Source organism: Ictalurus furcatus, chromosome 22 (assembly GCF_023375685.1).
Source record: "Ictalurus furcatus strain D&B chromosome 22, Billie_1.0, whole genome shotgun sequence".
In the NCBI taxonomy this organism is placed as follows: domain Eukaryota; kingdom Metazoa; phylum Chordata; class Actinopteri; order Siluriformes; family Ictaluridae; genus Ictalurus; species Ictalurus furcatus.
Window position 1 is genome coordinate 4118614 of NC_071276.1, and position 25152 is coordinate 4143765.

Here is a 25152-nt window from a genome sequence, read left to right on the forward strand (position 1 = left end):
TACTTGGCTTAGTAATGTCTGGAAAATCTGTGAGTAAAATCAGTGGAATTGCACAAGCACAAGGCGGCCACGAAAAACATGACAGTGATTATGTTTTGCTGGCGAGACAAGGCTTACTTTCTCTGTCCCATATAAACTCACTGACTTAATCCTTATTACACAAGTCAGGGGATATATGCAGGCCGTGGCAGCCATGTTTGACCATATGGGCCATGTGAGGGAAAGAGGACGGAAAGAAAAGATTATAGCTGGCAATTCATACTAAGCAGCGTGTTCTGGGAATTGTTTCCAAGAATAAATTTAGATACCTTTTGCATGTTAAAGAGTAATGTTTTATTTATGTGATTAAGAAAGTAACATATTCAGTAATACAATAAAAAAACATGGAGGCTGTCTGGTTTTACTTGTGTATGTGTTTTGTGTGTGTGTGTGTGTGTGTGTGTCCATGGCTGCTGTCACAGGAAATTCACTAAGTGGGTTAGATTAGATGGGATTACAATAGATTCGCAAACTCCATTGAGATAAAAACATGCACCCGTACACACACACACACACACACACACACACACGCACATGCAGTGGGAGTGGGAGTGGAGGTTGATTCCCTACTGAGGCTGTTCAAATTATACAGCTCTTATCCTTATATATGATTATTGTGTGTGCGTGTGTGTGTGTGTGTGTGTGTGTCTGTGTCTGTGTGCCTGTAGGGGGGGGGGCATGCTATTGTCTTTTGTCAATGGAAGGTGTGTGTGTGGGTGTGTGCGTGTTTATAGACAGGAGTCTACCAGGCGCGCTAATAAAGCTTAATCTTACTCATCACTTCTGTGAGTCAGAGACAGAGAGACAGAGATAAGAAGTGAAGTCAGTGCCATTGAGAATGGCACATTATAACCCTGCCCACAACACACTTGGGCTTGAGACTCCTCCCCTCACATGGATTCCACTCATGATCAGTTGTGATTCTTTTGATCTTTTGGCCTGATGTTAAAACACAAACATCCCCCTCCTCTCTCTGTATTTATTTCACTCACACACACACACACACTTTACATTCAGTAGATATGATTATACTAGCAAAGAAGTATCTACAGTAAATGTTTGGGTGAATGTGTGCTTGTGAGTCCTTAATCTTGTATTCATGCACCCTTATAGTGACAGACAGGGACACAATGTACTCCAAGTGTACAGGACTTTCTGTCTCTCTCTCTCTCTCTCTCTCTCTCTCTCTCTCATACACCTCCACATGTTCCCAGCCCTGAGCTGTCTGGGAAGCCTGTGTTTTTCAGTGTAACTGAACTGCTGATTAGACAGTTCCCATCGCTACCTTCTTCCTTTTTCATGTCTTTTTACTGTATATATTTACTGAGCACACAACGCTGTAATGACGCTCGAACACACACTTCCCAAAGATTCCTTCCTTCCTCACGGTCACCTCACCCCAAGCCTTGCTCTCTCATTGGCTGTAGGTCATCACCGCAGTCACTGCCAGTGAGGAAACTTTTCACACTACAGGATGTGGAGTCGCCTGACAGCTCCAGATATTTAGCATGCCAAATATCTGCGTGGCACTGTCGATGCCTCACCGATGTGTCGGTGAGCCTTGGCAATGAGTCGCTGAGTAGTTCACACATAACGATCGACTGCCGATTGGCGAGCGCCGATTGCTCGCTGAGTTGCCTTCAATCAAAAGATTTTTGTCGCCGACCTGCAAATCGGGCTTAAAATCATGTAGTGTGAACTAGGCTTAAGTGTGAATGATAGTGTGACTGTGTGTGCACATGGTGCACTCTGATGGACTGGGGTATTCTCAGGTAAGCTCTGGATTCACTGTGACCCTAAAGCTTGCTCCTTTTCAAGACCTTGATCCTTTCTTTCCTCAGTATTATCTCATGTCAGTCTTAAGTCCTGATCCTGCACTGGCATAAGTTCCAGGCACTGCTTGTTAGGTCCAACCCATGTTAGGTCCAGACCTTGTTCTCCCTTTCTTTGTCAGTTCCAAGAATTGCTCTTTTCAAAAATATCAGTCCCAGGTGTTGCCTTGTCCTGAGCAATATTCCCAGGTCCTAATCCTGTGTCTGATCAAGGCCCTGCTCCTTCTCTAATGTTCAGCCAGGTATCAGCTCCTTTCCTAGTATCAGTCCCAGGTCCTGAACCTATTTCAATCCCATTCACAGGTCCTGAACATTCCTCAGAATCAGTCTCAGGTACTACTCCAAGTTCTGAAGTTCTGATCCTGCCCCATTATCGTTCCCTGATCTTTCCAAAAGACAGTATCGGTCTGAATATTCCTGACTGCTCCTTTTCAGTAACATTCCCAGGAACATTCCTCACAGTCAGCCCCAGCTTCTGAACATTCCCCACTGTCAATCCCAGACCTTGTGCCCCCTCCATTTGTCAGTCCCAAGCCCTGTTCCATCCCCAGTATTAGTATTAGGTTATGACTCTTCCTTAGTAACATTCCCATATCCTAATCTCTTCCCAAAGGCAGTCCCAACTCTTGTAACTCCAATGTCACAGGTTCCAATCTACCATCAATGTCTTCAATTCAGGTCTTTTCCCAAATTTAAGTCCTTGGTCCCAATCGATTCAAGTACCCTTTGCTGCAGAACCAAAAGTCCATTGATTGTATTCAGACCTGATCCAGCTTCTCCTACCTGGGTCAAGTCAAAACAAAAGTCCCAGGGATTGAAACAACCCATTGTGTTTCAGCCTGGATAAGTGTGTTTGGATAAGATCCAGCTCCAGCCCCTGGACTTTTGGTTCTTTGTTTCTCAGCTTTCCAGATCCTTCTTTAGTAGAACTCCTGTGCTCCTTCTCCAGTTTTAGTCCTAGGTCCTGATCATTACACAAAATCAGAATCAGATTTAAATTTTTCCCCCACTGCCAATCCTAGGCTTCACAACTTCACCAGGAATCTCCAGTATCAGAAGCTACTTAGGGCACCTGAACAAAACTTCATAATGGCTTCCTGACATAAGTGACTCTTTCATGGACCAATAAAAAATTGATAATACAATCATAAATAATAAATTGCTCCTTAATGCCATTCTTTGAAATATCTGAAATCCAAAACCTTTTCAAAAAGCTCTCCATGATGACACTGTAAAGATTTGCAGAGACAAGGTTAAGTTAACATTTCTCCCTCATGAATTTTTGGTTTGTTGTTGTTTTTTTGTTTTGTTTTTTTTGAGTGAGCTGAGATACTAATCACATAATGCTAATATTTCCAAATGCTTCTCTTTTCTTAAAAGAAAAGACGTACTTTTATCTGTAAAATAATTGAGAGAAATATTTAATAGACAAGGTATGCCAGGTCAAGCTTGCTTTTTGTTATTCTGAGGAACCATGCTGGCACACCATAGAGAACACCCTTTAAGCTTTAAACTTGCCATGATACAGTTTTTCTCCGCACTAAATAAGTTAAATAATTTCATATCAGCACAGCAGATCAATCATCTGACATGGCCTTCTGTATCACCTTGGGCATGTATTTCATCCTGAATAATTATCTGCCCATTGTCTTCAAAAAAAGGGAGTCATAATTGTGTTGAATTATTCACAGTATGAGAAATTGCTCAGCTCTAGGGTTTCGAGAGCTTATTGTTCCTGGACGAGGTCTCTCAATGGCTGAAAAAAGTGAACTCGTCATGCTCCTTACTCATCACTGGCCGATCACGGATTGGCTAGGTGTATGGTCCACTTGTCCTCATATACACGCGTACATACCTAGACATGCATGAAAGCATCTTTCTTATTTTTCTTGAACGGACCCACATACACACAAGTACAAAGTTACCGAGGACCACAATGCCAAGAGAGAAGCTCATCACATTCAGGAGTAACGGTAAATTGGAGTTTTTGCTTTTTATTAGTGAGGTTCTTATTTTTAAATGATTAGTAAATTTATGTGTTTTAAAGCAAAGTCTGATCCATTCACTCCCATTGAATTCCTACTAAATATCAGTTATCAAGCTGTTATCTCTGTTCTTTCAATGATTTGTCAGATGCTTTTATCTAAAGTAGCTTTTATCCAAAGTGAAACGAAATTCAACTTTACAACTTTTCCAAGACTAAAGTTTCTACCAACTGATGGCAAGTGAGTCGCAGACAGGAAGACGTTCACAGCCAATAACTTGTGTTGGAGAGCCAGGATTTCTTTAGAGTTTAATTAAAGTGTTACATCTCTGTGAGATGAAAAAGGTTATTTTTCAGTGGAAGTGCAGAGTCTTCAGTCATTCCTTGACAGTTTTGAGTGAACCAAGCTGGCTAGTTCATTCCACTGTCACAAAACAATTAAAAAGCTAATAGATTTAAGCTTTATTTCCACAGGATTTTGGTATCACTAGGTGGTTCCACCAATAATGTTACAGAACGTGTTACTCTGTAGGTGAGGCTAAAACACTTGAACTTGACATGGGCTGCACTAATGATGTAGTGGAGTGAGATGAATGTATGACGTAAATGCATGTCTAGACCAGACTAATTCGATTTTTTTTCCATTTACATAACCACAGCTCTCATACAGTATATATTGATATTGTGGTTGCCCGTGTGTACCTATGCAGCTCTGTGTGTGTGTGTGTGTGTGTGTGTGTGTGTGTGTGTGTGTGTGTGTGTGTGTGTGTGTGTGCATATGCACATGCTCTGGAAGTAAGTACTGTTGAGTGAGTCTCATTTGACCCCAATCAAAGACCCTCAGGGTGTGTAACGACACAGAGAGATGCCTCCTCAATACCCCTTTGTACCTGCTGTTTGACACTTGTACACTTGTAATGACCTCCGCAGCATACACAGATTTAGTTACACTGGGCACAAGGGATAAAATAAGTGTACAAACTTTGCCAAGAACTGAAAAAAAAAAATTGGGGGCATTTGGGCTTAAGATCAAAAGTTGAATATGATTTCATCTCTATGAGATAGATCAGAATTTTCTGATATTTACATCTAAATATATTAAACATCTTAGAACATGGCACCTTTCGCTTGAACCCACCAATTTTTCTAGCATTCAGAAATATTGGAAAATGTGACTGACAGGTGTTGTTGACAACGTGCGCCCTGTTTGATTGATTGTTTAAACAATTAATAGCTCTGAATGTGTACTATCGGTTTGAGCCCTGGGTTTTGCCTATGTAGACTACATTTTTTGTTACAAAAGAAAAAAAAAAGATTAACCAACATGAAGACTAGAGAGTTGTCTACCAGAGAAAAGCTATTTGAAGCTGAGAAAAGAGGGAAAAACAATCAGAGCCACTGCACAAGCATTAGGCATAGCCAATACAACAATTTGGATTGTCATGATAAATGAAGAAACCTCTGGTGTACTGTCAACCAGACATCAAATAGTTTGGCCAAGGAAAACAACAGCAGGTGATGACAGAAACATTGTGAGAGCTGTAAAAAAAAAAAAAAAACCAAACACACCCATTCATACACTACGGACACTTTAGACATGCCAATCAGCCTACCATGCATGTCTTTGGACTGGGGGAGGAAACCGGAGTACCTGGAGGAAACCCCCACAGCACAGGGAGAACACGCAAACTCCGCACACACAGGGCCACGGTGGGAATCGAACCCCCAACCCTGGAGGTGTGAGGCGAACATGCTAACCACTAAGCCACCACACAGAGAAATGCAGCCAAGTCAATCACCAGACCTTAACCCAGCTGAGCATGAATTTCACCTCCTGAAGAGGAGACTGAAGGGAGAAACTCCCAAAACAAACAAGAAAACTGAAAGAAGCACCAGTAGAAGCCTGGAAAAACATCACAATAGAATAATGTAACAGTTTGGTAAAAGATGAAATTAAGACATTATTTGATGTACATTTTTAAAACTATACATACTGAGATCACAAGGTACAAAATGGTCAGTTTTGTTTTAAGGTTATCTTTAATATTTTTCAGCAGGATAATTTAATGCAGATTAACTTTTATGTAATAATCAACGCTTTTCTGCTTCACTCTTAATAATATGGTACCAGAGACAACTACCTTCCCATTTCACTGGAGATCTGGTACTTTCTCTTGTAATTATTTATGTGCATCTAAATGCCATTTTCATTTTGTCTTTACAGTCAGCACTGATGTGGATGACGGTAGGCCATAACGTTTCAATTGATCCATGATTTGGAAGATAAATAGGGTTCAAAAGTCAACAACCAGCATCAGGAACTGTTTTTATTTCCCTTTTTTAATGTGAAGACAGATTTTAATATAAATAGTATCACATCTAAACTCCTCTCTTACTTACATTAATACCACCATTCTCTATGTTTTTTAATTTTTTTTTTTTTTTTTTTTTTACAATATATGCATTATATTACTGTTTTTATTCAGTAGTAAAAAAAAAATACTTATATAAGTGAAGTATAATAATAATAATAATAAAAAAAAATATTAAATTGTGGTGTTTGTCTTTTCATAACTGTTTTAATAGAGCTTGGTGACCTTTGGACCCTACTGTTTATACAAACACGCTTACACACTTAGCTTTTTAAAAATAATTGTTTGTACCTGATAAATGTATGATGCTGATAAACTAAATAAAATACCTATATATATTTTTTGCAGGAGACAATAGTGACAGCATTTACTTTGTTGACATTGATGAGGATCGAAGAAGGCAGCAAGGAGAAATGGACGAAAAGAAGAGAGAAGGAAAGAATAAAGCTGACAAGGGACAGAAGCTGCAGACAAAATCAGATTATCTTCACAACAGTGAAATGACTGGGATAAAGAGAGGAGGAGAGGTAGAAGAGATGCCCAAGCAAAGAAATAGCAGTAAGAACAAGGGGACCAGGAAACAGCAGGAGGTAGTAGAAGAAGAAAAATGGGAGAAGAAGAAAATTAAGCAAGAAAACAATCAAGAAGATGAACAATCAAAAAAGATGAAAAGGAAAAATGCAACAGACAGCATGTAAGCTTGAAAAATGTAAAGCTAATAAATGTGAATAAAACACTGTTGATCTGTAGTCACTACTATAATAGTACTAAAACGGCCAAAGTAATAGTAGGAAAATGAAAAAAGGTAATAGTAGTAAAATTGCAACTAATAGCAAGAACAGTTGTAATAGTAGTAAAGTAGTGAACTTGTGAAGGTAATAAAAGTATGAATAAAATAAAAATAACGAAATATATCTAATACTTTACAAGCAATATAAGTAAATCTAGTTTACTTATTTGTAATAAGATTTCACTGGTAATATAATAAGTAAGTAAGATGAAGAAGAGAACATTCAAGCACCAGTGTATGTATGTATATACAGTGCCCTCCACTAATATTGGCACCCTTGGTAAATATGAGCAAAGAAGAATGTGAAAAATCGTCTTGTTGGGCCTTTTGATCTTTTGTTAAAAAAAAAAAATTCACAAAAATACTCTGTCTCATGGATATCATATAAAAATAAAAGCTATTAAAAAAAATAGAAAAAGTATTATATGTCATAAAAGTAATAATAAAATAATAAAATAAAATAATGAAATTTTTAAAAATAAAAACACGGTCAGATTGGAAGGTCAAGATTTCAAATCTCAGGATTGCCAAGGTACACTGTTGGGCCCTTGAGCCAGACTCTTAACTCCCTCAGCACCAGAGTAACATGACTGACCCTACACTTGGACCACAACATTCCTCCAAGATGTCATATGCAAATAAAACGGTTATATATGTATGTACAATACAAATAAAAATGATCCTGTCTGTTCTACATAGAATGATTATAGCATACTCAAGTCACATGGCTTTTATTGTCACTTCAATCATATACAGCTGGTACAGTGAAATGAATCAACATTCCTCCAGGACTATGGTGCTACATAAAACAATACAGTAACTACATGAGATGACATAGAACTAAGACCTACAAATTTCCACATAAAGTGCACAGTACAGTAACTACTAATACAGGAACAATTGGCACACGCAGTTCTAGTTCATTTATTCAGTAAACACTTTATCCTGGTGAGGGTTGCAAGGGGCTACATTCACACATAGGAGTAATTTAGTGTTGCCAATCCTTCTAGTGGCACCTACTGATTTTGGGAGGTATAAGGAAACTGAAGAACCCAGAGGAAACCCATGTAAACACAGAGAGAACATGTGGAACTCTGCACAGACAATAACTCATGCACAGGATTGAACCAGGGACCCTGGAGATGTGAGGCAGCAACACTACCTGCAAATGACAACAGCATGAATGATATTAGTCAAACTTCATAAATTCAGCAGTATAATCTCTTGATGTTTTTCATAGTTCTGAGGCGAGCTCTTCATCAGATGAAGAGTTTGAGGTGGACTCGTTGAGTGAGGAGGAGCTGGAGAAACTCATGGAAGCCATAGATGAGAGGAAGAAGCTCATCGCTACACTGAGAACACAACCTTGGCCAATGCACAAGAAAATGTCTATGCTCAGGTCTATCACATACATTACAGCATACATACACACAGATATGGCTTTATCCTGATCCACTGCACACAAATGTATTCAGTTTGTAGGCAAACCACACACTATGTTTGTAGTCGAACCACACACTCACTATGCTAAAAGCACACTAGTTTTCTGGGGTCATAAGTGAGGAGGGTAACATACACACCCAAGCTTGTTTCCTGACTCATGTACAAAAAGCTGCACACACTACATTACACACAAGCACAAACCTCATACTAAAAAGAAGCAGTATATGCAGTGATTATAGGGTTTATCATAACACCTATATTTAGCGACCTTAATGATTGCAAAAAGAAAAAAAAATATGACTCATATGAGTCACACTGGACTCCTTATTACCTTCATGCATCTTTTTTCTGTAACACAGGAAGTGGCAAGCATTTATAGAGAAATACGAGGGCATTTTAGGAAAAGGCAAAGGGAGGAATCTGTATGCCCACAAGGTCAAGATGATGAAGGTCAGCAGTCATTTGAAATTTAATACTTATCATGTTCATGGTGCTGAGATGCAAAAATCTGTTCACTATAGCACTTACTGGAGAAACAACATATTTTTTTCTTTATAGACACCAAGTGGTTTGGGCTTTTGTTTCCTCATATTTACATCTAGATGTGTTCAGCAACGTAGAACATGACGCCTTTTGTGGCAGACCACCTATTTTTTAGGTGAGCAAAAGTAATGGAACAGATAGTCTTAAAGTAAATAACACTTAATATTTGGTAACATATCCTTTGCTTGCAATAACTGCATCAACCCTGAGACTCACTGACATCACCGAACTGTTGCACTTTTCTGTTGTGTTGCTTTTTCAGGCTTTTACTGCAGTTTCTATCAGTTGTTGTTTGTTTTGGGGGGGGGGTTCAACACTTCAGTCTCCTCTTCAGGAGGTGAAATGCTGCTCAACTGGGTTAAGGTCAGGTGATTGACTTGCCCCCCCCCCCAAGGAAGTCCTTTGTTGTGTTGGCAGTAGTGTTTTGGGTCATTGTCTTGCTGCATGATGAAGTTGTTTATTTAATCTGAAGTAAAAAGCCGGGTGTACGTCCTCTAAGTGTGGTGATTTCTTAATTTTAACCAGGGGTTGTAGTGAGCCCATTCCAGAAGCAGCCATGCAAGCCCAAGCCATGACACTACCTCCACCATGTTTGACTGATGAGCTTTTATGTTTTGGATTTTGAAAAGATTCTTTCTTTCTCCACACTTTGGCCTTTCCATCACTTTCTTTAATCATGGTTCCAGAACTGTAGTGGCTAGTCTCTGTATTTCTTTGCAAATTTCACTCTTGCCTTCTGATTCTTACTGCTGATGAGTGGTTTGCATCATATGGTATGAACTCTATATTTCTGCACCTGAAGTCTTTTTTGAATACTGGATTGTGATACCTTCACTCCTGCATTGTGAAGGATGTTAGTGGTCACCGACTGTTGTTTTGGGGTTTTTCTTCACAGCTTTCACAATGTTTCTGTCATCAACTGCTGTTGTTTTCCTTGGCCGACCTGTTCCATGCCCAGTTGTTAGTACACCAGTTATTTCTTTTCTTTTTTCAGGACATTACAAATTGTTGTACTGGCTATGCCCAATGCTTGTGCAGTGGCTCTGATAGATTGTCCCTCTTTTCTCAGCTTCAAAATGGCTTGCTTTTCTCCTATAGACAACTCTCTGGTTTTCATGTTAATTCATCCTTTTTAACAACAAATGCAGTCTCCATAAGCAAAACCTGGGGCTCAAACCAAGAGAAGACAGTCACAGCTATTAATTCTTTAAACAATCAATCTAACAGGGCACATCTGGGCAGCAAGAAACACCTATCAGTCACATGTTCCAACATTTTTGATCACTTGAAAAAAATGTGTTTTTACATAAATATGTGGAAATGAAAGCTGAAATTCTGATTTGTCAGCTCATATTTATCTTTTGAAAAAAAAAACCATCCCACAGAATTGGCCTTGCTGTTCCAATACTTTTAGAAGATATATATATATATATATATATATACATATATATATATATATATATATATATATATACACACACACACACACACACACACACACACATATTGTAATGTATGAAATGGTGCATACTTTGTCTAAAGCTGTTTTGTTGTGTTACATGTAATACACTGCTGCTGTGCACTCAGAAATGGGGGAAATTTCAGAGACACTTCAATAACTTTAAGAAGGCCTGCATTCCATGGGAGATGAAGATCAAGGAAATTGAAAGTACGTTCAACCTTGTATGACCTGTGCTCTCCTGCTGATCCATTTGAACTTTCAAGGAATCACTTACCTCAGTCACTTAGTTTTTAGTGTAAAACATGAATTGATGCACATTAGTGGACTTACTAATTTTAAAATCTCACCAACTTGTGAATCTTCTGATGATGTATTTGTATCCACCGTTAGGTCACTTTGGCTCAACAGTAGCTTCCTATTTTGTATTTCTACGATGGTTGTTTGGAATCAACATAATTCTCTTTGTCCTGTCCTTTGGGCTTGTTATGTTTCCTGAGGTAAGGAACATGTTGGCTTTAGAATATTCCATGGAAAAATATGCATGACCATTCTAACCAGTATTAGGATAATAAAAACTAAGGCTGGCTAAAACATCTTTTAACATATGTCTGAATATTCCTATTTACGTTTGAACTGGACAATTCCAAAAAAGGGGTAGGGTGCATTCTTTCACAGTGACTGGGGTCCAAAATGTACCCCATCGCCTTTACAGGGTTTTCCATAAACTCACACCTGCTGAGAAGAACTACGACATCAATATTGTATAAACAGATTATAAGAATCTGAAATTCTTTAAATCTGATAAACACCTTGACCCTGGGCAAGCTAGATGAGCCATCTTCTTTTCCTGATTCCAGTACTCTCTATCTAAGAACACCAAAGATAAGCAACTACACCTCAATGACCACTGGCCATACTAGCGTTACAAAGACTTACCATCTACCTGAATAGTAGTTCCTGGTCCTTTGGATGACTGATATCCAGCTGAAGCACTGCTATCATCACTAAACATCACAGTGCCACCATGTACAGAGTAAAAGACATTCTGAACTCTCATTGGCACAGTCCTAAGTGCATCATTGAATGGGAGATTTGTGGACCTAAGGAGTTATGTTGGATCCCTGCATAAGACAGGGATCATGTGCCACTCAGAGTTTCACAGAAGCCAACCAAGCCGTCCATCGTGATTTTCTGCACACATCAAAAGAGAATACATCAAAAACCAATCATGGGGCTTTGGAAGAGTTTGTTTCTGAGATGTTTTATCATTTGAACTCTGGAATCTAAATAGAAGAAAAAAGAAATAGCCCAATACTACAAGGGTCAGTCCATCCAGAGTTATCCAGTAATTGTAAAGTTGGTTGCTTGACTGTTTTTAATGAGTGATTACCTCTTTGTATTGACATTGCCAAACCAGCAGCTTTTTTTCCCCACTTGGTTTAACCATGACCGCCATCTTTGTATCATGGCACACAACCAATTTTGGTTAAACAGCTATTTACATAAACCTCAATCTCTCAGCTCAGGATAGTCTTATTTGCTCATTGGAACAACAACTGATCTCTAGAACACATTACAGGGTACATGGACATATAAACATTTTGCACATTCTTGTTCCGTAAACTTAGAACATAAGTCCTAATGTAATGCTCAAGATGGCTGTCACATAATGGAGGTTAGGACAAATTAAATTGATTTAAAAGCTTTAATGAAGATTATAATAACCAAAGAACAAGGCAAAAAGACATAAACAAAGGCAGGCAGTGGTCAGGCGATTACCGAAACAGGCTAGAGCAGGTAAGGCAGAAATCAAAGTTTAAAAAAAAACAGGCTACCCAACACTAGTTTAAGGCTTCATACACAACAGAGAAAAATCCAACTAAGCCTGTTACTTCGCAAAGACATTGTCTGTGAGAGTCTCTTTTATGTGTGGTGTGATTGTGAGTGTAATTGGGAACAGGTGTCTCTGATTAGTCCTCAGGCGAAGATGAAGCGTCTGTGTGTAGTTTTGGGAGTTGTAGTCGTTGATTGAAAACACCTGAGTCTAATTTCATCTTCTAATTAACTGCTAATCCTAGAGGTTCACATACCTTTGCCACTCACCAAGTTTAATATTTTTGTCTCATTTGTTAACATTTCACAAACTTTCAAACACCATTGTATAATATGAAGGGCTTGAGTCTCCTAGTGTGCATGCAGAACATTTTAGGTTTGAGACTTATTTTTTATGGGGGTAAAAAAGTGGAATTTATTATTTTTTAAAAAATATTCCCAGCATCTCTGGTGGGGAACCAGATATGAGCCTGAGATTTTCACAGAAATTAGTCTTCTATCGTCGCATTCTGTTGTAAAAAAAAAAACAAAAGAGTTCAAGATTCCACTGCTTATGGAGCTAGGGCTAATTGAAATCTTGGGAAAGGCCTACTTTGTTCATGCATTAGGGTTCTCAAAATATATAATAGGCTTTTACCCAGATTTCTAATAGCCCTTGCTCTGTAACCATCCATCCATCCATCCATCTTCTACCGCTTACTCCTTTAAAGGGTCACAGGGAACCTATCCCAGGGAGCATCGGGCACAAGGCGGGGTACACCCTGGACAGGGTGCCAGTCCATCGCAGGGCACAATCACACACACACTCACACACCCATTCATACACTACAGACACTTTAGACATGCCAATCAGCCTACCATGCATGTCTTTGGACTGGGTGAGGAAACCGGAGTACCCGGAGGAAACCCCCGCAGCACGGGGAGAACATGCAAACTCCGCACACACAGGGCCACGGTGGGAATCGAAGCCCCGACCCTGGAGGTGTGAAGCGAACGTGCTAACCACTAACCGCTCTGTAACCAATGGAATCTTAAACTCTTTTTTATTATTATTATTATTATTATTTATTTATTTATTTATTTATTTATTTATAACCACAGAATGCTACTATAGATGACTGCTCTAGAGAGCAGTTTTTGTTCCAAGAAACTAGGACCATCCTGAGCTGAGGTATTGAGGTTCATAACCAAACTTTGTTGTGTGCCATGACACAGATGGCCATCATGGTAAAAACAAGTGATATATATATATATATATATATATATATATATATATATATATATATATATATATATATAACAACTGGTGGTTTTGCAATGGCAATATATAGGTAATCACTCAAAAATATTTAGGAAAATTAGAAATGGTCAAGCAACCTGTATTGGACCACTTGAGATGGAATGACCCACAAGCTGATTAAATTGGCCAAGCTTTACTTTATAATAGCATGTACCACAATATCATAACTGTAGGTTAATGATCCGAGAATGTGATCATATTACTATGTTCGTGGGAAGGGAAGCTGATTGAAGCTGCGTGAAGCTCTGTCATCCCATATCCAGATGCAAGAGTTTTATCATACAGGATAAAATAGATGGCATGTTGTATCGGGATGTCTGGCTCATGTTGAAAAATCTAGAGTTTCCTTTCTATATTTGTATTATTTTTCAAATACAGAGCCCTAGATATCAGGTTGTAATCTGCTGTGTAACAAATCTGCTCTAGGCCAATAGCTCTATTATTCTCTTTCTACAGGCATTAATGGGGAAGCCATATGGGAGTATTCCCAGGAAGACAGTCTCCAGGCAAGAAGAACCCACTGCTATGAACTTTGATGTCTTATATGACATTGGGGTCAGCAAATCTTTTAAATTTTATGCACTTGCACTTTTGCACTGTTTAAGCATGGTGATGATGAATAGCTTAATTATCATAGTCTTAAACAAGCACTGTACATGAAGAGCCTGTGTGTTTTTTTTTTACAGGGCTACATGAAGTATACTGTCATGTTTTATGGCTACTATGACGACCAGAGAACAATTGGCTGGCTCAGATACCGCATGCCCCTGTGCTACTTCCTGGTTGGGGTGTGCAGCTTGGCTTACAGTTACATGGTGGTCATCAGAACGTGAGTGTGGGACATCATTTCCTTTTTCTACATCTTATATCCATACTGTGCTTTGGTCGATATCATGAATCCAGGTAGGGGTAATAAATAAGGTCCCCTCTGAAAGTTTTGGAACGGCAAGGCCAATTCTTTTGTTTTTGATATACACTGAATAAATTTGCGTTTGAGATCAAAATATGAATATGAGATGATAGATCAGAATTCCTGATATTCCTGATACTTATATCTAGATATGTTAAACAACTTATTACATGGCACCTTTTGTTCGAACCCACCCATTTTTTCAAGTGATCAAAAAATATTGGAACATGTGATTGTTTCTTGCTGGCCACTTGTTCCCTATTAAGTTGATTGTTTAAAGAATTAATAGCTTTGAATGTCTACTCTTGGTTTGAGCCCAAGGTTTTGTCCATGAAGGCTACATTTGTTGTTAAAAAGGATAAACCAACATGAAGACAGAGAGAAGAGAGCTGTCTATGGGAGAAAATCAAGCCATTTTGAAGCTGAGAAAAAGAGGGAAAATCTATCAAAGCTATTACACAAGCATTGGGCACAGCCTATACAATAATTTTTAATGTACTGAAAAAGAAAGAAGCCACTGGTGTACTAACAGCCAGACATGGAAAACAACAGCAGTTGATGACACTGTTCGAGCTGTGAAGAAAAACCCAAAAACAACAGTGACATCACTAACAACCATCACAAGACAGGGATGACAGTATCATAATCCACACTTTAAAGTAGACTTCAAGTGCAGAAATATAGAGGCCATAATTCAAGATGCAAATCACTCGTGAGCAATAAGAATCAGAAGGCCAAAAAAATACAGAAATGAGTGACAAAAGTTCTGGAACCAAGATTAAGCTCTACCAAAGTGATGGAAAGGCCAAAGTGTGGAGAAAGAATTGATCTTTTCATGATTCAAAATGTAGAAGCTCATCTGTGAAACATGGTGGAGGTAGTGTCATGGCTTGGGCTTGCATGGCTGCTTTTGGAACAGGCTCACTAATCTTTATTGATGTTGTAACTCATGATGTTTAGCAACAAAATTAATTCAGAAGTCTATAGGAACAATCTGTCTTCCAATTTACTGAGGAATGCATCCAGTCTAATTGGGAGGAACAATGACCCAGGGGGAAAAGTGGAAGGTTTTAGACTGGCCAAGTTAATAACCAGAGCTTACCCCAATTGAGCAGCATTTCACCTCCTGAAGAGGAGACTGAATGGAGAACCCACGGAAACAAACACCATCTGAACAAGGCTGCGGTAAAAGCCTGGAAAAGTAACACAAAAGAAAAATGCAGCAGTTCAGGGATGTCAGTCGGTCTTCGACTTGAGGCAGTAATGGCAAGCAAGGGATATGCAACCAAATATTAAGTGTTATTTACTTTAAGACAATCTGTTCCATTATTTTTGCTCACCTAAAAATTGCATGTTCTGCCACAAAAGGTGCCATGTTCTAAGTTGTTTAACGCATATAGATGTAAATATGAGGAAACAAAGGCTGAAATTCTGATCTATCATGTCATATTCATCATTTGATCTCAAACCCAAACGTACTCGGTGTAAAGCAAAAACAGCACAATTGGCCTTGCTGTTTTAATACTTTCAGAGAGGACTGTATTTGGGCGCTTATTATATTCGTTTGATTTAATGAACTTCTAGTACACTTATCCACTTCAAATTTTCCACACATATTGCCTATGACATTGGTCTTATAAATATGAACAAAAAAGGATGTATTTATAAGCATAAGCATGATAGTTGAAAAATGTATTCAACAGACAATTATAACCTGCTGTTGGCAATTACATTTTTGAGATGTCTACGGTAAGAAAGCAATTAGGGTTTTGTAGCATGGTGTTTTCATTTTGGCTTATTCCTCTTGACGAATTATCTTCAATGTTCCAAGATTGCAAGGGTCCCTCTGATGGATGTGCAATGTCAAATTTCTCCATAAATTTTCAATGGGATTTATGTCAGGAGATTGTCTAGGCCATGTAAGGTCTTCTTGAGTTAATTAGACCGTATGTATGTTGTCTTGTTGAAACGCCTCACGATTTTCTCCATCGTGGTATAATCGCTCCATTCATATTTCCTTGGATAACATGTAATGCCCCAGTGCTGTTTGCAGAGAAACAGCTCCACATTATGATGCCTCCAGCTCCATACTTCACTGTAGCTATGGTGTTCTTGGGATCATATGTGCAACCATTCATTTTCCAAACATGGCATGCAAGCCACCAGGGGAAGATCCTTGCTGTCAAAGGCAGCTGTGAAGTTTGCTCCTTGCTACACACGCCTCCTTTTTTTGCTCCAAATGTGTCCACTGATGTCGCCTATGTGATAAGCAGTTATGATTCATGAGCAAGTTGACAAGATCATGTATGTAGAGCAAAGCTAAAGTAACAATAATTTGGGTCTCTATTCTTTTAATACCAAGTCAACCAAGTGTACTCCTATTACAGAAATGGTATATAGCACTACCTGCGGGTCACCTTTCCTAACATTTGTCCACAGCATGGCACGCAATGCCAGTGAAGAATGTGGAAGAGATGACACCAACTTTAAATACAGCTGGCAAATATTCACCGGTTGGGATTACCTCATTGGAAACCCGGAGGCAGCTGACAACAAGTTTGCCTCCATCACCACAAACTTTAAGGTCTGTGTGTGTGTGTGTGTGTGTGTGTGTGTGTGTGTGTGTGTGTGTGTGTGTGTGTGAATAAATTATCTGTATGGACCTCATTATCTCTTCTCCTAAGGAAGTCCTTGTTGATGAGGCAGAGTTAAAAAAATATGAAAACCCTCGCTTGATGCTCTTCTACCGTGTCATGTGCAACATCCTGGTTCTCGTCATACTTACAGGAAGTGGATATATAATTTATTATATAGTGCGCAGGTCTGAGTTTTTTTTCCGGGATGGGATGGACAAGCACAGCTGGTGGGAAAGAAATGAGGTAAGAATCCTGTATGTGTCCTTCGATGTATGTATGTTTTTCTGTTTCGCACTGTCGTAGATGGTGTCTCTAGCCAGTATGTATAATGAAAAAAAAAACTGATATAATTCCAAAAATGTTTTTTTCAGGTGAACGTAGTAATGTCTCTGTTAAGCACGTTCTGTCCAATGATGTTTGAAGCAATAACCCTTTTGGAGAATTACCATCCACGCGTTTCCCTGCTCTTCCAGATGGGCCGTGTCTTTGCCCTTTACACAGGCAACCTTTACAGCTTCCTCATAGCTGTCGTTGAACAGATCAAGTTGGCGGTGAGTCATGGAAGCACTTCTGGATTTCTACTCCCATTGTTTGTTTGTTTGTTTGTTTGTTTTTAAACATACCCTTTCATGGGTCAAGCCTTTAACGTTTTAACCAGCCCCTTTCGTGCTGTTTTCTGCACACTGTCCAGATGTAATATGAAAGAAGCTATTGTCATGTATTGAAAGCAGGTGGATGTTAGGGTGAGCTTAGATCTTTTTTTTTTTTTAATCCAATTCGATTTATTCGAGTAGTGAGGTCACCCTACTGAAGGTCTGAGTTGTGTGTAAAAAAAAAAACACAATACACTTTACTACGAGAGTGCTTGATTTGTTCTGATATAAACACGCGAATACCCATGACTTCTGAAGTTATGCACACAACTACGTCACTGCTTTGGAAACTGAAAAGAGATACAAAAGAGCATATTTGGAGGATTTGTAGCATAATGCTGATAAATCCAGTGGCCTTGGGCAGAAACCTAAGCAAGGCCTTGTTCCCCATGATGCAATGCATAACCCAACCCAACACCTCTACAATGCACATCCATTATGAGTGTTGGAGTAGTCTCTTTGATGCACAGAAAGCATTCTTACTGTATTCTTACTGCATTCTTAGGCAGCTGCTTTTCACCTCACAAACTCAGACTCCCTGGCCAGCACTGACACCATACTGCACCTTCTTTGGCCTATTTTAGTTAGTTTTTAATCCTACCCATTCAGAAAAATGAACATTCTCTGGCTTAGCTTTGTGTTTTAAGTTTTCTTTTCATTGACACACTTCGCATGGGTTTGTAGTCTTTGGTTGCCTATTTTTTCTTCCATCCGCATATCTAGCTAGTTAAAACCAATTAGGACCTAATGGTCTGCTCATTGGCTATAAAGTCAGACCCATACTCCAGCAAGATCTGCACACAGATAACAGATACTATTGGAAAAACCCCATTACAGGTGCTTCTACTCAAGAAAAATGTGGTAACCTCACCGACAAATGTCAAAGTGAAAATGTGAACAGTATGTGAGAAGGGAATTATTGTTTGTTTCTTGTTTACTAGATGGTTGACGAAGAGGTAATGAAGCATAATCTGACCATATGGCAGACTAACATGTATAACAGGTCCATAGTGGAGAATTCTACTGGTTCTCCTATCACAGTGGATCCTGCAGATGTACCCAGAGGGCCTTGCTGGGAGACTATGGTGGGACAGGTATCCATCCATCCATCCATCCAACTAACTAACTAACTAACTAACTAATTACATGTCCACCCATACAACTAACTAACCACCCATCTATCCAACTAACCAACCAACTAACTAACCAACTAGCTAACTAACTAACTAACTAACTAACTAACTAGCCAAACATCAAATTAACTACCTAACCAACTAACTAACTAACCAACTAACTACATACCCATCTATGCTAATAAAGGGTATATTTATTAACCATTTTGGTTATTAGCTTTTTCTGGACAGGCGTTTTATTTAAGTCTTTATTTATGTATTGCTTATTCATTTTTACCATTCATACCATTCATTTTTATAAAACAATGGTATTAATTTTATGAATAGGCTAACACTAATGCATGATTATTAATAATAAATGCAAGATTGTTGGGTTAAATGGCAACAGTACCATGTATAATGATGTGCATAAACCAATGCAGGAGTAGAAGTCTCTGTGGAAAAAAAAACATAACAAAAACAAAAAAACAACAGACCATAGTACATACAGTACATGTTCTTTGTTCAAACTCCATATTTAAAGATTCATATAGTTCAGATATTGAGATACATCACTGAAAAAACCCTTTTCAAGCGCAAAAGTGATTCATGGAAAAAGAAAAGACTTTCACTCATTCTCTCTCTCTCTCTCTCTCTCTCTCTCTCTCTCTCTCTCTCTCTCTCCCTCTACCTAGGAATTTGTACGTATGCTGGTTGTAGACACATTGACTTTTTACACTGTGTTGCTGATCAATGACTTCTCCCGAGCAGTCGTGATTCGTTTCCTCAACGACTACTGGTGCTGGGACCTGGAGTACACCTTTGTGAGTGTTCAGGCCACTTCCTTATACAAAAGTTGTACAACATTTTAACCGTTATGTTCCAAAGGGGCTCAATTTTTATAATAAGCATGAAAAAAAAATGTAATCATTAAAAAAGGGCATTTTCACTGTATTAGTTTCTAGTGATTTGAGGAACAACCCAATCAGTTAATGCAATACCATGTCTTGTAGTATTTTATTGAGTCAATTATTAAGCCATTCAATAAATAATGATATAATTAATTAAGGAATAAATCATGGCAGGCCATGTTGCTTTGGGAACATAACGACAGAATGGAGTGATGCTGTTACCACCCGAATTTGATTATTTTCCAATAATAAGAGTGTTTTATGCCTTTTATACCGCAACAATTTGTTATCAATTACAAAGAATGCCACTGTGTACTTTTTATTTGACTTTATTACATTTAACACTGGGGAACGTCCATAAAACAATCTGTTATTAGCAGCAATGAGCAGGCGTTTTATTCAGCAGCCTCTCTTTATTTAAAAGCATGTCGTGTTCACAAGAAACCGCGAAGCACAAACTCCTGTGGCTGTGGAAACCTCGGACTGTTACAAAACGCTGACACTGACATAAATGAGTCCTGCCCTAAATGTTAAATAAATGTTTCCTCACAGAAAACTTCACAATATTAACAAATTTACGTTTAAAAAAAAAATGAATCTGTTTATGTCGATGTCCACCATAATTGTTATTTCTATAGAAATCTTAGCAGTTGGCACTATTGTCCAGGGTGCTGTTATAGTAAATGAATCAAAACCTTCTGACTAATCAGATTTAAGCAGTTAATTTTACTTTTTAATGGTGGTGTTTTTTTTTGTTGTTGTTTTGTTTTAGCTTTGCAATACTTTCTAGAACATCTTAAGCTGATTGAGACTAAAATGCAGCACTATCTGTTTTCTTGATGTGAACACCAGTATATCAATCATACTTAAGCACAAGACTGTTTTTCTCATTTGTAGCCGTGCTATTCCCTGTTCGATTTGAGTGGGAACCTTCTCACCATCATATTCAACCAAGGAATGGTCTGGTAGGATGATCTTTCCTATTTCCTTTATTATTTCTTCTGTGTATAATACCTGGTCCAAATTTTCTGTGAAATTAATTACAGTATTATGTTTCTCTATATGTGTGTGTGTGTGTGTGTGTGTGTGTGTGTGTGTGTGTGTGTGTGTGTGTGTATTTCAGTATGGGGACATTCTACGCCCCCTGTCTTCCCATACTCAACCTCATCAGACTGCAAACGTCCATGTATTCACAATGCTGGGCTGTCATGAGCAGCAACATCCCTCACACGCACATCTGCAAAGCCTCACGTTCTAGCAACTTCTACATGGCCATACTGCTCTTCATCCTCTTTCTCTGCACAGTGCCCCTCGCCTACACCGTCGTCACTTTGCGTCCCTCCTTTGACTGCGGACCTTTCAGGTAGTGTCCAAAGGTTTTTCTCATATTAACCTACAGTTTTGCTCAAAAGTTTACACACCCCTTGCAGAATCTGCAAAATGTTAATAATTAAATATATATATATATATATATATATATATATATATATATATTTAGAAGAAGAAATGTGAACAGATGTTTACATATGGTTCACAAGACACAATAATAACTGAATTTACACAAATGAACCAGTTCAAAACTTTACACAGGCTCGATTATTAATACTGTGTGTCATTACCTGATAACCAACGACTGTTTTTATGTTTTGTGATAGTTGTTCATGAGTCCCTTGTTTGCCCTAAGCAGCAAGGTTTGTTAGATCTTTAGAACTGATGAAATAAGAGCAGATGTTAGTAGAGGACTCTGCTAACATCTGTACATGTCATACTGTACATATTGCCTCTCCTTTACTCTACCACTAGGATGCACCAGATGGCAATGTTGAATTAACACTTTCACCAGTGTCATCAGTACACTTTTGTCAATTTATTCTCATACCCGTGCACACACACACACACACACACACACACACACACACACACACTTTTGTGTGTCTGTTTACATAAACTTGTTTTAATATTTCTATTCATTAAGTCACATATGGCATATACAGTATTTTTTTAATATAAAATGAATTATAAAATGAAAACAGATGAACAGGGACATAGCAGCTTCCTCACTATTTCAGTGGGAAAAACCGCGTGTATGATGTGATCCTGGAGGCGTTGCAGATGGATTTTCCTGCCTGGACCGGAAACGTGATCAGCTACATCTCAAACCCGGGACTGGTTCTGTCTTTCCTACTGCTCATAGCGTAAGCACCATTGTAGAGGTGTATTAATGAGATAAATAATGCAAGGAAAAGCACAATATAAACATTCAACCAATAAAATAAATTTAGTTTTAGGTAACGGTTTGGGCTCCCCTGGTGAAATTACATGTTGTTAAATTTCCTTAAAATAATGAAACTTATTTGTTGAATTTAATGTATTGGGATAATTTAAAAAAAAAAAAAAAATGATGTTTAGAATTTTTTCATTTGACCAGGGGTAAAATTGTCATTATGTTTTTTTTTTCAGTTTTTTTTTTAAAATATTGATTACATTTTAATAAATCATAAGACACTTCTAACATTATGAATACTATAATAATAATAATAATAATAATAATAATAATAATAATAATAATATAAATAGTGAATACAATTGTAATGTTTTTAAAAACATTCAATATTTTTTATCTCTTTTTGTTTTAGCCTCACACTTTATTACCTACATACGACATCTAAAACATACAAGCAGGCCAACAATGATCTGAAAATGAAACTGCGGACTGTAAGTTGAAAGATCACTGAATTTTGTGCAAATAATCATTTAATACTTAACTCATCCAATCACTTAAGTGTGTGTGTGTGTGTGTTTTTTTTGTTTGTTTTTGTTTTTTTTAATGTCCCTTTAATCAGTACCGAAGAGCCACAACAAAGTCCAGCTTAATGATTTGTCTGGTCCAATACACATGATTCAATGCAGACCCAGTCATTTATAATGTTTTAATATAGAAAACAATGAAATACGTATTGCAGTGGTATAAAAATTTATACCTGCGTTTAAAAATCAGAAGGTTCTTCTCTCCGAGTTCAAATCCTAGAAAAATTGTTGCAGGTTAAGAAGCGTAATGCTCAGTGGCGTAAATCTGTGTTTGGATTGGATTCTGGCTCACTTAATTTGCTTTGGAGAAAAGCGTCTATCCGTGTGGTCTTGTGTTTTTATGCTGGAAAAATCTGGAACATTACCACTTGACAACATTACCACTGGAACATTACCATTGGAACATTACCACTTATTGCTCACATATGGCTCAGTTTTAAACAACCGCACGAATGGCTCAAAAACTATTCTTTGTACTGTTATTTTTATTCTTATTTTTCCACTTCATTACTCTAATGAAATTACTTTATTATTTTAAACATATCATTTAGCTTTGTGTCTGTTATGTACTGTATATCATTGTTTTGTTCATTGTTTTGTTCATACCAAAGGAAATTGCACAATGCATATTTTGCTATTAAAGGAATAACACTGCTCTATGGGCTGTGCTGTATTTCTCAAAAAAAAAAATTAAATAAAAAAAATTAAACCCAACACAGCAACATGAGGAGAATAGAAGGAGGGCAAGCCGTTTAACAAAGAAGACAGCCGAACATTTGGATCAAGACAAAAACATGGCTGCCGATGAACAGCAGGACAAGCAGAGCAACAACCATTCGTCTTTGAAAGGTGAGGGCACAGATAGTGTCATTGTGAGTGCACACCACACCTTTAAATAGTTTGGTGGGTGATTGTGGAGCCGAGAACATTTTGCTGGAGTTCTGGGTAAGAGATTCTGCCAGTATTGGACAGCAGTGTTAAGATGTTGGACTACTGCTTGGAAGGTTGCGAGTTCATGTCCAAGTACTGCCAAGCTGCCACTGCTGGGCCCTTAACCCTCAACTTCTCAGTTGTATTAATGAGGTAAATGTAAATCACTATAAATGTAAATGGTTCGTTACAGCATAAAATGGTTGAACCCTAGTCCCCAATGTAGATGCACTTATTTGATGTTGCATATTCTAATTAATTATGTTTCTACTACTACTACTACTATTACTACTAATAATAATAATCTATCTATATATCTATTTATTTCAGTAATTTGGTGTAGTGCAGCTTGATCCACATAAATTAATATAAATTAAATATACAACATGCCTCAAACACATAGCATTTAATAAAACAGTCCCCCAAAACACTAAAACCAAAATAGACTTCAAATGACTAACTTTCTCTCACATTATTCTCTCTCTCTATTTCTCTCTCTCTCTCTCTCCAGCTAAAGACAGCAGAAAGAGCAGCAGCCAGAGTTGTTATCTTCCTCCTCCTCCAAATATTTTCTTTGGGAGTCGAGGTTCTGGCCTCAAATACTCTCGCAACCCTCCTTACACTCGACCCCCTGCACCCCGGTCTCATCTCTTGCACGGACAACTGCCAGGAGTTCCACCTTATTAAAAAAGTAGAAGAAGTCACAAGCTAGAGCTGGTCACATCAGACACTTTATCACTAATTGCTCCTGGAGAGTCAGTTCTCTGCTGAATTTATTTTCTATCCAGATTAAAATGTCTTCTGAAGTGTTTCATTAAATATGATTGAATAGATTTAGATCTGAAGCAGATTGAGGGCAGAAAGAGAGGATGGATGGTCTACTTGATGGAAGTAAGATAGACAGCGTTGTTTATGTACTCAGATAAAACTTGGATTGTCTTGGAATTAATGATACTGCAGTGAGGATGCACCGTTGAATAAATCATTTTGGGTTTAGATGGTTAGACAACATAAAAATACAAATTTCATTTAAGCATCATTTTTTTGTTATTCTCTTTTTTTCTCTGACTGAAACACAACTGAAATTGATATTTTTTTCTTTACATAAAAGAAAAACATTAATGCAAGAGAAAAAATAAGCAAATATAAAGAAAGCCTAATACAATTATATATGAATGAGAAGATAAACAGTGAAATGAACAGCTAATTGGCCTAATAATCCCAAGTTGTAATTATCACATTAATCACTGGTTTGATTTTACAATATGGCTTCCAACCTCTTTAACACAGAACTAGCATATTAGCATATGATGAACTAGAAGTACAGCAGCAGAAAGCTCAAAGTTTAGGCTGTATATGTATCTGTAATCACTTTATTTAATCATCTGTTGCACTGACAATTACTTATGCACACTTGTCTTAACCACAAGGTACTAAAATACTAATTATCTTGACCACAAGACATAACTCCAATTCCAAAAAAGTTGGGATGCTGTGTGAAATGTAAATAAAAACAGAATGCAGTGATTTGCAAATCTTATAAACCCATATGTTTACATAGAACATAGAAAACATATAAAATGTTTTAACTGAG

The 25152-nt window shown here is 37.9% G+C and overlaps 1 protein-coding gene across 2 annotated transcripts; it reads left to right on the forward strand.

Moving 5' to 3' along the window:
- The first annotated feature begins 2822 nt into the window (after positions 1–2822).
- Positions 2823–24590, forward strand: tmc1 (transmembrane channel-like 1). Of its 2 annotated transcripts, XM_053610379.1 has the most exons (20): positions 2823–3844; positions 6080–6100; positions 6576–6921; positions 8258–8416; positions 8820–8910; positions 10591–10672; positions 10856–10962; positions 14055–14153; positions 14285–14427; positions 16948–17092; positions 17193–17387; positions 17516–17695; positions 18739–18891; positions 19605–19733; positions 20718–20785; positions 20944–21183; positions 21890–22015; positions 22457–22535; positions 23348–23477; positions 24070–24590. In XM_053610379.1, the coding sequence occupies exons 1-20, from the start codon at positions 3733–3735 to the stop codon at positions 24243–24245; spliced, it is 2781 nt and encodes a 926-aa protein (XP_053466354.1). In that variant the 5' UTR covers positions 2823–3732; the 3' UTR covers positions 24246–24590. The 2 variants fall into 2 exon arrangements, with proteins under 2 accessions (XP_053466354.1, XP_053466355.1); XM_053610380.1 differs by lacking the exons at positions 2823–3844; positions 6080–6100 and adding an exon at positions 8028–8161 and having other exon boundaries at positions 6854–6921.
- Positions 24591–25152: the final 562 nt, after the last annotated feature.

Excerpts from the sequence above, each read along its gene's own strand:
- tmc1 (XM_053610379.1), top strand. The coding sequence starts at position 3,733 with ATGCATGAAAGCATCTTTCTTATTTTTCTTGAACGGACCCACATACAC. Across the intron at positions 10,963-14,054 it reads GGCTTGTTATGTTTCCTGAG|GCATTAATGGGGAAGCCATA; the intron begins GTAAGGAACATG and ends CTCTTTCTACAG. Across the intron at positions 19,734-20,717 it reads GGGACCTGGAGTACACCTTT|CCGTGCTATTCCCTGTTCGA; the intron begins GTGAGTGTTCAG and ends TCTCATTTGTAG.